General features: G+C 43.1%; 1 protein-coding gene across 2 annotated transcripts in view; it reads right to left on the reverse strand.

Annotated features, from left to right (window-relative positions):
- Positions 1 to 441: 441 nt before the first annotated feature.
- Positions 442 to 14,227, reverse strand: part of LOC137097339 (NACHT, LRR and PYD domains-containing protein 1b allele 5-like) — a 26,524-nt gene continuing 12,738 nt past the window's right edge. For both annotated transcript variants that reach the window (XM_067469809.1, XM_067469808.1), the window contains 6 exons: positions 11,989 to 12,239; positions 9,102 to 9,230; positions 8,729 to 8,873; positions 8,560 to 8,613; positions 6,168 to 6,230; positions 442 to 1,814 (listed from right to left, as the gene is read on the reverse strand). In XM_067469809.1, the coding sequence (XP_067325910.1) occupies positions 1,558 to 1,814; positions 6,168 to 6,230; positions 8,560 to 8,613; positions 8,729 to 8,873; positions 9,102 to 9,230; positions 11,989 to 12,239 (899 nt within the window). In that variant the 3' untranslated portion in view covers positions 442 to 1,557. The remainder of the gene's footprint in view (positions 1,815 to 6,167; positions 6,231 to 8,559; positions 8,614 to 8,728; positions 8,874 to 9,101; positions 9,231 to 11,988; positions 12,240 to 14,227) is intronic.

A 14,227-nucleotide genomic window follows, 5' to 3' on the forward strand; every position in this document is an offset into this window, starting at 1 on the left:
CTCGGGTTTCACCAATTGAAAAGAATCCATCAAAATAGGACAAGCAGGTGCTCGTGTTACATCCTCAGAGACTGCCCTTAATATGGTGTCCAGACCAGAACGGATCAAAGCGACTTTGTCTGCAAAGAAGCGAGCAAAAGCTTCGCAGCGAGAGGCCGAATTGTCAGGGTTCCCGCCTAGAATGGCGGGGTTTAAAAGGCCTCTGACAATCCGGAACAACTCAGCCAGACGGTTCTTTGCAGACGCAATAGTGGCCACAAAGAAAGTTTTCTTTGCGGCTTTTATTGCCGCGGCATATGCCCTTAAAAAGGACACAAACCGTGTTCGATTTGGCTCGCTCGGATCCGATCACCACACACTCTCTAGTTCCCTCTTCCTTCGCTTCATCACTGCCAGCTCCTCAGTGAACCAAGGGGCTGGTTTAGCTCGGCTACTTGAGAGGGGACGTTCCGGAGCGATCGTGTCAATTGCCCTAGTCATCTCCCCATTCCAGAGAGCGACCAGGGCATCAACAGAATCACCTACCGAGGTGGCGGGAAAATCCCCAAGAGCTGTCAGGTATCCATCTGGATCCATAAGCCTCCTGGGGCGGACCAACTTAATGGGTCCTCCGCCTCTGCAGAGGTTAGGGGGCGCAGTGAGCCTAAATCTGACCAGGAAGTGGTCGGTCCATGGCAACGGAGAGATGGTCAACTCCTCCACACTGCCACCTTCCTCCCATCCCTGGCAGAAAACTAAGTCCAATGTATGTCCAGCACAGTGGGTGGGGCCAGATACTTGTTGGGACAACCCCATGGTTGTCATGGCAGACATGAAGTCCTGAGCCGCTCCTGAAAGGGCCGCCTCGGCATGGACATTGAAGTCTCCCAGCACAAGGCGCCGTTGAGACTCCAATGCCAGGCTCGAGACCACCCCCGCTAGCTCAGGTAGGGAGACTGTAGTGCAGCGAGGTGGACGGTACACTAGCAGAATCCCTATTCTGTCCCGGTCACCTGCCCCCAGGTGGACGCATTCAAAATTTGTTGACTGCAGGATGGGGCCCCTGGTCAGAGGAATGGAATCTCTATAGACCACTGCGACCCCGCCTCCCCGCCCTCCGGATCTCGGCTGATGCTGCACGGAAAAACCTGGTGGGCAAAGCTGGGTCAAAGTAACGCCTCCAGCTTCGTCCAACCAGGTCTCCGTGATGCACGCCAGATCTGCCCGCTCGTCCAGGGTTAGATCCTGGATGGCAGTTGTTTGTTGTTTTTCCATTGACAGATCTGGCGTTCAACAGCACCACCTTCAATCCAGAGGGACCGCCACCCCGGTTACACCAATTTACCATATTAGAAGACCTGTTTGGAATTACTAATGTAGTTGTACGATCCCTAGGCCGAATTAATGGTCTCCTTTTCCCGCCTCTCCCCTTCCCCACCACGACTTCTATGGGGGCTCCTCGGCTAGTGGAACACCTCCCCTCCTCCATGCTGCAATCCATTTCCATGACCTTAATTTCTGTACCATTATTGATTGTCTGATTTGTTAAGGTCTTACTTTGCCATATTCTTTGTGATCTCATTTCCCTTCAAGATCCTTGATAAGGTAGGGGTTTGTGTCCTTCAGTGCGTCATACAGCTTATTCTTGCAGGAGGGGTCCCAGCTTGTCATGATCTTGTAGAGCTCTCTCATTTTCTTTGGGTTAGTTTCCTTCGCGCAGATGTTTTGGTATTGTTCATTGGTTAGGAATGTACCATACAAACGATCCAGCACTTGCTCAACGGAGGCAGCCCTCTGGATGAGCTCTTCCCTGTAGTAGTCGATAAAACGATACCCTGCCAAGAAAGAGCGAGAGTTTAGAGATTCACGCTGCACTCTTAAGATAGCTTTCTCACTCATTTTCTCTTCCACCCAATTCCTTAAAAAGCATGATTTCATGAAGAATGGCAGGAGCCCCCAGTGATGCAATGGATTAAACCCTTGTGCTAGTAGGACTGCTGACCGGAAGGTCGGTGGTTTGAATCCGAGGAGCAGGGTGAGCTCCCTCTGTCAGCTCTAGCTTCTCATGTGGGGACATGAGAGAAACCTCCAACAGAATGGTAAGACATTGGGCATCCCCTGGGCAACGTCCTTGCAGACGGCCAATTCTTTCATACTAGAAGTGACTTGTAGTTTCGCAAGTCAGTCCTGACACACACACACACACACAAAATGAAGAGTGGCAAGGGATTTCTAGTATGTTACTCTTACCACTTCTCCAGGTTCATTTTGGGAGGAATTATGAGAGACAAATCAGAACAGTGTTTTTATATTAAAGGATTTGTTGGAGCAAGAGGATTCCAGGTATCGGAAACTGTGGAGGGGAAGGACAGCAGTGAGAATGTTGTTGGTGACATATTAATCTGGAAGGGACCCCAAGGACCATTTAGTCCAACCCTCTGCCATGCCAGGTTGCACAACTGCAGCATGCTTGAAAGATAGCCATTCAACCTCCATTTAAAGACCTCCAAAGGAGAGTCCATCTCCCATGACAAGTGTAACCTGCACTTATGCCAGCATATATTAATGGAAGGACTCTTTGGAAGGAGAACTATATTTTCAGAGGAAGGAAGAGGCCAAATCACTTTTGAGTTTTGCCTAAGAAAACTCTATGAAATTCATGTGGTTGTCAGAAGTCATTTGTTAATGACTTAGATGAAGGGTTAGTAGGCATGATCATCAAGTTTGCAGATGACATCAATTGGAAGGGATAGCCAATACCACAGAAGACAGGAGCAGAATTCAAAATGATCTTAACAGATTAGAGAGATGATTGGCCAAAACTAACAAATGATGTTGAACAGGGACAATGCAAGATACTCCACTCAGGTAGAAAACATGAAATGCAAAAATACAGAATGGGGGATGCGTGGCTCCAGAGCAGTACGTGTGAAAAAGATCTTGGAGTCCTCGTGGACAACAAGATAAACATGAGCCAATGATGTCATGCAGCAGGAAAAAAGCCAATAAGATTTTGGCTTCAAATAAATAGGAGTCTAGTGTCTAGATCCAGGGAAGTCATACTACTCCTCTATTCTGCCTTGGCCAGACCACACCTGGAATCACACTAATTCTGGACACTGCAATTGAAGGGAGATATTACTCTAAGCTGGAATGTGTCCAGAAGAGGGCGACTAAAATGATCAAGGGTCTGGAGAATAAGCCCTATGAGGAGTGGTTTAAAGAGCTGGGCATGTTTAGTCTGAAGAAGAGAAGGCTGAGAGGAGACATAATGGCCATGTATAAATATGTGAAGGGAAGTCGTAGGGAGGAGGGAGCAAGCTTGTTTTCTGCTGCCCTGGAGTCCAGGATGTGGAACAATGGCTTCAAACTATAGGAAAGGAGATTCCACCTGAACATAAGGAAGAACTTCCTGGCTGTGAAAGCTGTTCAGCAGTGGAACTCTCTGCCCCGGACTGTGGTGGGGGCTCCTCCTTTGGAGGCTTTTAAACAGAAGCTGGATGGCCATCTGTCAGGTATGCTTTGAATGTGATTTTCCTGCTTCTTGGCAGGAGGTTGGACTGGATGGTCCATGCTCAGTTTTTAATAATGTCCTGTTGTACTGCTTTGTTATTGTTTTCTGCTTTAACTGTTTTATTTGCTATGTATTGTATTGTTGTATTGTGTTGGGCTCCGGCCTGTTGTAAGCCGCATCGAATCCCTTGGGAGATGCTAGCGGGGTACAAATAAAGTTATAATAATAATAATGTAGTCTCTTCCAACAATGATTCCATGAAGTCAATAGATGACTTGGAGGCACATATAGATACAGTGAACAGAGGTACATTATACGTCCTTGCACAACATCCATGCACACACATAGAAGGGGAGAACACATGTAGACCCCTTAGTTATTTAGTGGATGGAGGGGGGTGACAGGATGCCAAGCAACACGTAGTTGCAGTTCTGCTGTGAAATGAGAGGAAAACCCCTGTTGCAGAGCTCCATTGAGTTTGCAAGGTCAGAGAGCAACACGACAAAAAAAATAAATCTGTAACTCCTTTCATTCTGTTAGTTCTTATTGAATGTATGTTGAGTATATATATGGTATCGCATCTTATTGTCCTGCAGTTTTTATAAGCAGGCTCGGCTACATATTATTAACCCACTACTAAGAAACTTGCCCGGTAGATCTGCCCAATTCTATTTTAAGTTTTTAGTAGAATTTTTAGTAAATTTTAAAGTAAAGACTTTCTATATATATTTCTATATTTTTTTACTTATATATTAGGCTTGGTGATCAATGAAAACAATGTTTTTAAACTCGTTTCGGGTATAGGGGGCGCTGGTGGTTCGGATCTAAAGTCAATTCCGATTTTCAATGGAAAAAAAGTTCAAAACTTTTCAATACATACAAAACTTCCGAATTCTTCATTAATGGGTGGTCTTTACTTTGAAAGTAGTTGTTTTACTCCAGAAAAAGGGGGGGGGGGGATCAAAGGGAGGAAATTCATCCACTTTGGTTTAAAACACTGTAAAAAACCAAAAACCGGCTTCTCTGTAATATAACCCAGCTAAACTTCCTGGGCCATATATATAATTATATTATATTATTGTATATTATATTATTATATTATATTATTATTATTGTATATTATTATATTATATTATAATATAATATATAATATATTATATTATTATAATCATATTATAATTGTATATTATATTGTATTATTATTATATTATATTATTGTATATTATATTATATTATATTACTATATTATATTATTGTCGTGAACCAGATGCCTTAAAGGAGCCAGACACAAAAATAAAGATCCAAACAAAGTTTATTAACACAACAAAAATAGCTAGAAACACTTAATTCAGTGTATCTAGCAAGAACGTAAAGTCTGTAGCAAATTGCTGTGCAAAAAACGTAATTTAGCAAATAATCCGGATTATACAGAAAGTTCAAGAAAACTGCTTCAAAATCACAGAGTTCAGAAAACACAAGAAAACAAGGTGGAAGCAAGCAAAAGCGTTGTCAAAAAACAGTCCCAAGTTGTAGCACGTCCAAAAGCAGATTAAGTCCAGAATGCGATGTCGTCATCCAAAAACAATCCGAAGTCAGAAAGGAGGTAGAAGTCAGCACTTACAGAAATCCAGTCGGTAGCAGCACGAAAACTCTGGTTTAAAACGGTTTAAAAACAGCTTCTCTGTAATAAGCCAGCTAAACTTCTTGGGCCAGGAGGTTAAAACTATTATTATTATTATCATTAAGAATAATATAATATAATATAATATAATATAATATAATATAATATACAATAATAATACAACATAATATTTAATATAATAATAATAATAATAATAATAATAATAATAGTTTTAACCTTGGAGAAGGAGAGAGGAGACAGAGAGAGAGAGGAGGGTGGATATTATTGCTTCGCAATAATAATAATAATAATAATAATAATAATAATAACAAACCCCCTTCTGCCTTCATTCTGGGAATATACAATTAAAGCACCTCTGACAGATGGCCATCCATTCTTAATAATAATGATAATAATAATAGTTTTAACCTCCTGGCCCAGGAAGGCAGGAGATTAGGCAGGCAGGAAGGCAGGTGAGTGCTGCACCCGCCGTGTCCTCCTTGCCCAGTGCAGGCCAGAGTGAGGAAAGAGGCCAAAGGCTGCCTTCGGGAGCAGGAGGAAGGAGGAGGAAAGCAGCAGAGCAAATGTGACCAGCAGGAGGAGAGAGGAAATTCATCCGCTTAAGCTGAGGCCAGGGACCAGAAGTGGGGTAATGCCGACTCACTTATTGAGCCGCTTGCCACCAGGGAGGGAAGATTTTAAAACTTGCACCAGACATCCGAAAATAATTCCGAACAATGGGTAAGTTGCTTCAATTCGGAATTGCTCCTCCCACTATTCCTGCATGGCTCGAAATTGATTCAAAAGTGAATTTAATCCAAATTAATTACGAGTTAAGAAGCTTCCGAATGAACCTATCCAAGCCTACTATTTACATCCCACTATTATCAGCTCATTCATTCAATGTCCAGCATCCTAGTCTATTGCAATATCTTTTTTTTGTCTGTTCCATGTATGCTTCATAATGCTCCGCAACTTAACTCTTTCACAGCTAGCAGCATGGAGATTTTAAACTTGTACAATATATATTGATATTACACTGATAGGACTCACCCGATATTTTGGAGGATGTGCCAGCTTCCATTGTTTTGTGGGTTTGCCTGCAGGCACCAGCATCTAGAAAAGGAAAGAGGAATAAACTGCATACATGACGGAGTCGAGTAATTGTGGTCCTTGGGTCACATGTGGACCCGGAAATTATTTCAGATCAATTTTTTTTTGCATTCATATTAGTCCAGGTGCCTCCTATAGGATATATAGGAAAATTTATCCATGGTTCCAAAACTTTGGTTCTCCAAAAGTCATAGAAGACCTAGCCAACGTGGCCAACAGTATTCAATTTTGGGAACTGAAGTCCAAAACAGCTGGGAGACCAATGTTTGGGAACTACTGATAAATTGTTCCGCTTACCTGATGTATAAGAATGTTTTTACTATCATAGACATTTTACTGTATGGGAACAGTCTTTCCCTCTCAAAAAAGAAGTGATCCAGAAATTGACATGTCATTTGTCATGGAAATACTGCCTTTCATGCCCACCAAGGATACAAAAACATTTTCCCATGCTTTCCAGTGATGTGGAATTTAGACCACAATAAAATGAGAGGCCTGTTGAGTGCGTCTAACCATATTTAATAACCAAAGTTCCAGATCAAAGACTCGCCAGTGAAGGGAAGACATAGGACAGAGGCGATTATTGCATTCTTGGCCAAGAAGCGACTAAGAAGAGATTAGGTAGGATCCATGCGGGGAATGGTCTAGAGTGGAGGCTGCAGAGCCGCCCCATGGGAGGGCACAGCCTGGAAATATAGCTTAATTCAGTTTTATATTAAACAAAGCCCAAAATTTAGAAAACAACAAAAGAGGCACATTCCAGGCCCCCTGCTTCTGGGAGCAAACAAACAGGGTTTTCCAGGCAAAGAAAGGAGGGTCTTCAGGAAGTCTATTGTTTGAGGTTGAGACTATATTCCTGAGTAATAGCTCTGTGGCCTGAGTCAAGCAGTTTAGACTGTCTTATATTTAGTACATTTAAGAAGAAGGTAGAATAAATACTTGGGAAATAGATAAAAGATAAAGTCTAGTTGTGTCTGACTCGGGGGGGGGGGGTGCTCATCTCTATTTCTAAGCCAAAGTGCTGGCTTTGTCCATAGACGCCTCCAAGGTCATGTGGCCGGCATGACTGCATGGAGCACTGTTACCTTCCTGCAGAAGTGGTACCTACTGATCTACTCACATTTGCATGTTTTCAAACTGCTAGGTTTGGCAGAAGCTGGGGTTAACAGCGGGAGTTCACCCCGCTCCCTGGATTCGAACTGCTGAACTTTCAGCCAGCAGGTTCAGCACTCAGCAGTTTAACCCGCTGTGCAACCAGTATTAGATATAATAGATACGTTATATAAAAGGATAACAGTGGGTTGTTGTGTGTTTTCCGGGCTGTATGGCCATGCTCTTCTGGAACATGGATATACAGCCCCGAAATCATGCAACAACCCAGTGATTCTGGCCATGAAAGCCTCAACAATACAAAATGATAACAGTTATACAGAAAGGAATAGATGTAAATATGTTAGCTGCTTGATTGTAGTTTTGTCTTTGGATGTCTAAGCACAAAGATGATGGGATTATGTAAATAGAGAATGTTGAAATGACCAAAGTCCCCTTTGATTCTAATCCACACCCAGGACGGTAGCTGGATAACTTGCTTCCTGACCTAGGTCAGGTAGAGATCAATGTTCCCTGTTCCAGAAGTAAAATGGAACATATTTAATAGATTTATAGGAATAAAAAAAAGGAACAAAACATCGTTTATGGTTAGGGGGATAGAAGAGAGAGGGAAGAGTCTTAAGGTGGAGGGGTCTAGAAGGCTTTATGCAAAAGAGAGGATAGCACTTATTTCATTCTTGCATATTGCTCTTAGAAAACTATAAATCCATTTTCATGTCAAACTATAACTCTCTTTTTTAAGGGGTGGGGGTTAGTTGTGTTCAATAAAAAAAGGAGGGGATGGCAAGGATTTACTCCTTTCTTTGCCTTGTTTAGACACAGAAGGGATATATTGCATCTTCCAGCTGAAATCAGGTTTCTTTTTATCATGCAGTTTTAGGGTGGATGAAAATTGGAACTTGGATTGGGAGGGGATGCATTATCAGGACACCCCTGCCTTAATCCATCATCAAACTGGATTATGATGCCTGTGTGGATGGGGCCCAAGTTTGCTCAGGGGACCGACTCCTGACAGCTGTCACTCCCAGCATATATGATACAAAAAGGATGTGTGGAGAAAGGATAGCAGTGACAGGATAAGAACCAATGGCTATAATCACGTGATGTAAAATCTTGACAACACTTTCCACGGCCAAATCAAAGCTGCAAATGATCTTGGGTTATTGGGATGGGGTGAGACCCTCAAGTAAAGACATTCTGCATCTTCAAGCACCATATATACCCGTAGAGTCCTTCTCATCTTCTAAGGGATGTGAAATAGTAAACTTCAATTCTTCTAAAAGAAAACAGGAAAAAGAGAGTCAGAAAGAGAACCTCTGTGGGATACTTTTCTCAATCTTACATCCAATGCTTTGGTTCAGTTATGGGTTCCTCCCTTCGTCCAAACTCACCTTTTCTTATGAAGGCCTCCCAGACTATTTCTTTTTCATTATTTTCATCCTTAAGGGAAAGCTTGAGTTCATCTTTCATGTCTCTTGTAAATAATTCCAGGTACTGCTGCTGTGTTTCTGGAGGCCGGTATTCTAATTTCAGTTTCTGTGGAAGTGAGTGTGAGTTCAGAGTGTGTCAAAACTACTTCCCTCACAGCTTTTCATCTTGCTCAGTTTTCCCTGTTCAGAAATCTATGGTTATTTTGACAGGAAGAGCTTGAAAAATCTCTTAATGCAAATAAATTATAACGGAACTGTAACCTGGTAGTAATGTACTTCTGCCTTGCTGCTTTGGTTGGTAAGCGGGCAAAAGGCATCGTCTCTTGTGTCTCACCTGTGGACAGATTGTGACACCAGTCATGTTTTCCAGATAAAAGTGAGAACCAATCATCAGAGCCTTCATAATTCCAGGTTTTTGAATTTTATTTGACTTATTTTCCAATTCCTCCTGACGATTGACAGCCTGGGAAGAGGAAACGAGATCACTTCGGTAGTAGTAGCAGGTCTCTGGCAGATAGTCCGCAAACAAAACCTGTTTATTCTGGGCAGACAGGTCTATGGGCAAATCACAGGTCTCTAAATCCTTGCTCACCAGCCCCACTCTTGCTCACCAGCCCCACTCTCTCAACCCCCATTCCTTCCAATTACACAGGTGATGGTTATCAAACTCTCATCTGACATTTTTGCAGGCCTAGCACAGTCTTCAAGTTAAGAGTGGATATTTTAGTTTCTCCAGGAGTTGTGCCCTCTTTACTCCCTGCCCTGTTACAGTCTCTTACATGCATGCATGTCGTACTGCTGGGACTACATTTTCCTATATTCTTCTTCTACAGCAGCCCCACTCCACCATCTCCTTACTAAAAAGCATTTACCTTTATTAAACATACATATGTGGAGCTGATTCCTGGCTTGTGGCACTGCCTAGTTTGGAAGAAGTCAGAAATGCCATCAGCCAGTGGACCTGATGGGATCCCTGCTGAAATCTTTAAAGAGGATGGTCCTGAACTTACACAACAACTCCACCAGTTCACTGAAAAATTGTGGGTGACCGAGAAAATCCCAGCAGACTTCAAAGATGCCACCATCATCACCCTTTTCAAAAAAAGGGGAAAGAACAGGCTGTGGAAACAACTGAGGTATCTCCCTTCTAACCTCCACTGGGAAAATCCTCACAAGAATCCTTGCAAACCATCTTCTAGCTGTCTCAGAAGACATCCTCCCAGAATCCCAGAATGGCTTCCATCCCTTCAGAGGAACAGTGGAGATTATCTCCACTGCACGACAGCTCCAAGAAAAATGCAGGGAACAAAATCAACCTCTGTACATGGCATTCATTGACCTTGCAAAGGCATTCAGCACAGTGAATTGCAGCACTCTCTGGACCATCCTCCAAAAAATTGGGTACCCTGACAAATCTGTGAACATCCTGCGGCTCCTCCATGATGACATGATGGCAACAGTCTTGGACAGCTGGCCCATTTAAGGTGGAATCGGGTGTCAAACAGGGATGTGTTATTGCCCCAACCATGTTTTCCATTTTCATTGCTATGATACTTCATCTTGCTGATGGGAAGCTTCCCATCGGAGTAGGAATAATTTATCAGACAGATGGCAAGCTATTTAACCTCAGCAGACTGAAAGCCAAAACTAAGGTCACAACAACAAAAATAGGGGTGGGAGCAAAACAAGCAAAAATAAACAACAAGCACAGTACATTAAAACACAGTAAAACTGGGCCCGGTCAAAAGGTGGGTACAAGGGTTAAAAGTGCTGATTAGACAGGAGGTGTATAAAGGGTTTCTAGGGCAAGTGTGATGTGCAATGTGCAGCAATCATTGGTTCTGGTAAAGTGCTTGTAGGACTCGGTAGTGGAGATTTCCTAATCTGGGAAGGCGCATCGGAAAAGCCAGGTTTTTAAGTTCTTTCTGAAGATAGCCAATGAAGAGGCCAGTCTAAGGTCTTTGGGGAGGGTGTTCCAGAGTTGGGGGCCCACTACGGAGAAGGCCCTGTCCCGCGTCCCCACCAAGTGCGCCTGCAACGCTGGTGGGATCACGAGCAGGGCCTCCCCAGATGACCGAAGAGAACGCGTGGGTTCGTAGATGGAAATGCGGTCACGTAGGCTGGTCCCAAACCGTTCAGGGCTTTATAGGTAAGCACCTGCACCTTGGATTGGGCTCGGAATATGAACATTAACACCCAAATACAATGCCACCTGAGTTTTGCAATTGCAGCATTTTTCAGAATGAAGTAGAATGTTTGAGGACCAGGACATCCATAGGAATACCAAGGTGCTTGTTTATAAAACTATTGCTGTACCCCTGCAAAACACGAATGGTCTACAGACGTCACAGTTAACTCTTGGAACAATTCCATCAGTGTTGCCTCTGAAAAATCCTGCAAATCTCTTGGGAAGACATGTGGAAAAATGTCAGCATGCTGGAAGACTACCATGACTGAAGCGATGCTCCTACGCCATCAACTCCGCTGGACTGGCCACATTGCTCAAATGCCCAAAGATCACCATCTCCCAAAGCATACTCCCAACTCAAGAACAGGAAACGTAATGTTGATGGACAGGAAAAGAGATTTAAAGATAGGCTTAAAGCCAACCTTAAAAACTGTGGCATAGGCACTGAGAACTGGGAAGCCCTGGCCCTTGAACGCTCTAGTTGGAGGTCAGCTGTGACCAACAGTGGTGCAGAATTCGAAGGCTGAAAGGGAGAAATGTGCCAAGAGGGAAGTGTGTCAAGCCAGTTCTGAAAGGACCGCCTTCCACCTGGAAACCAATGTCCTCACTGCGGGAGAACATGTGGACAAAGAATAAGACTCCATAGCCACCCACGGACCCACCGCCAAGACACTACACTTGGAGGACCATTATCCTCAAGTTATGAGGGATCGCCTAAGTAAGTCAGTAATGTGAGAAGTCATCAAACCAAAACATTTTCCTTTCATGAAGCTCTGAAAATTTGACAAATGCTTGTTTGAACAATCACATTTTTGATGAAAAAATAATCTGCCTGGCATTGTCCTTTTGACTTTTATTCCATTGCAACAAACCTTTCTATGAACACTACAGTAAACTTTTATTTCAGCCCACAGTGTCCCCAACATTTTATCCACAGATCCCTTACAGGCATAATTTTAGAAAAAAACCCCATACCACCTAGTATGATCTTGCTAATTTACCACACCTGGAAAAGATAGAGGTTCCCAGTTACCTGTCTTAAGGAAGCGTCGTTGGGAAGCAGGTAGAAGTTTAATTTCAGGACTGTGCAGTCTGCTTGATACAGCAGGACCATTGCATGAATCCTTTTTTCCCACTTAAGCCATAACATCTCGAGAACAGCTCCCCAAGAAGAGAATGTGGGATTTTTCAGCATTACATGATTTGGCCCCACTGAGTCTGGCTTCTGCAAGGTCATTCCTTCTTCAACAAAATGTGCAAGATAGAGTTCAGAGCAGCCTTTACCTGTCAAAGGAACACAAAGGAAAACGTATTCAGCAGCAGCAAATGAGGGAGGCTCTCTCATTACAGTAGAGTCTCATTTATCCAAGCTTCGCTTATCCAACAGTCTGTATTATCCAACACAGTCCAGGATGGGAGAAAGAAAAAGCCCTTGTCTGTTTTGGTGCTAAATTTGTAAATACAGTAATTACTAAATAACGTTACCGCGTATTGAACTGCTTTTTCTGTTGATTTGTTGTAAAACATGATGTTTTGGTGCTTAATTTGTAAAATCATAACGTAATCATAACGTAATTTGACATTTAGTAGGCTTTTCCTTAATCCCTTCTTATTATCCAACATTTTCGTTTATTCAATGTTTTGCTGGCCCGTTTATGTTGGATAAGAGAGACTCTACTATATTACAAAAAATAGCTCATGCAGGGTGCACCTACATCGTAGAATCTACACAGTTTGACACCACTTGAACTGCTATAGATCAGTGCTCTGGAATCCTAGGACTTGTAATTTGGTGAGGCACCAGAACACTCTGGCAGAGAAGACTAAGATATTGTAAACTACAATTCCCAATATGACATAGCATGGACCCATGGCAGTTGGGTGTAGATCAGGCATGGGCTAATTTTGGCCCTCCGGGTGTTTTGAACTTCAATGTCCACATTTTCTAACAGCCAGTAGGAATTGTGAGACTTGAAGTCCAAAACACCCGAAGGGCCAAAGTTTTCCCTTGCCTGGTATAGATGCTCCCATAGTTCTGTCTGGGAATGTAATCATAGAATGTGTTGTTGTAGGGGGTTTTTTGGGCTGTATGGCCATGTTCTAGAGGCATTCTCTCCTGACGTTTCGCCTGCATGTATGGCAAGCCTCCGCAGAGGTAGTGAGGTCTGTTGGAACTAGGAAAAGGGGTTTATATATCTGCGGAATGACCAGGGTGGGACAAAGGACTCTTGTCTGCTGGAGCTAGGTGTGAATGTTTCAGCTGACCACCTTAATTAGCATTTGATGGCCTGGCAGTGCCTGGAGCAATCTTTTGTTGAGAGGTGATTAGATGTCCCAGATTTTCCCTCTGTTGTTTTGCTGTTGTAATTTTAGAGTTTTTTTTTAATACTGGTAGCCAGATTTTGTTCATTTTCATGGTTTCCTCCTTTCTGTTGAAATTGTCCACATGCTTGTGGATTTCAATGCCTTCTCTGTGTAGTCTGACATGGTGGTTGTTAGAGTGGTCCAGCATTTCTGTGTTCTCAAATACTATGCTGTGTCCAGGTTGGTTCATCAGATGCTCTGCTATGGCTGACTTCTTTGGATGAAGTAGTCTGCAGTGCCTTTCATGTTCCTTGATTCGTGTTTGGACAATGCTGCATTTGGTGGTCCCTATGTAGACTTGTCCACAGCTGCATGGTATACAGTAGACTCCTGCAGAAGTGAGAGGATCCCTCTTGTCCTTCGCTGAACGTAGCATTTGTTGGATTTTCTTGGTGGGTCTGTAGATAGTTTGTATGTTGTGTTTCCTCATCAGCTTCACTATGCGGTCAGTGGTTCCCTTGATGTATGGCAAGACCGCTTTACCTCTGGATGGATCTTTGTCTTTACTCTCATGGCTTGTTCTCAGTCTTGCAGCTCTCCTGATGTCTGAGGTGGAGTATCCATTGGCCTGGAGAGCCCAGTTGAGGTGGTTCAGTTCATCTTGGAGGAGGTGGGGTTCGCAGATTATTTTTGCATGGTCTGCCAAGGCTTTAATGGTGCTTCTTTTTTGACTTGGGTGATGGTTGGAGTTTTTATGTAGATATCTGTGTTTGTGGATATTCTGTAAACGGTGTGACCCAATTGTTGATCTGGTTTGAGGATGACTAGGACATCTAGAAAAGGCAGTCTTCCTTCATTTTCTTTTTCCATGGTGAACTGGATGTTTACTGTTGATGAACACATCATCCAGCAAGTGGAGGTCACCATAGAATCATAGAGTTGGAAGAGACCTCATGGGCCATCCAGTC

This window comes from Anolis sagrei, chromosome 6 (assembly GCF_037176765.1).
Source record: "Anolis sagrei isolate rAnoSag1 chromosome 6, rAnoSag1.mat, whole genome shotgun sequence".
Classification (NCBI taxonomy): Eukaryota; Metazoa; Chordata; class Lepidosauria; order Squamata; family Dactyloidae; genus Anolis; species Anolis sagrei.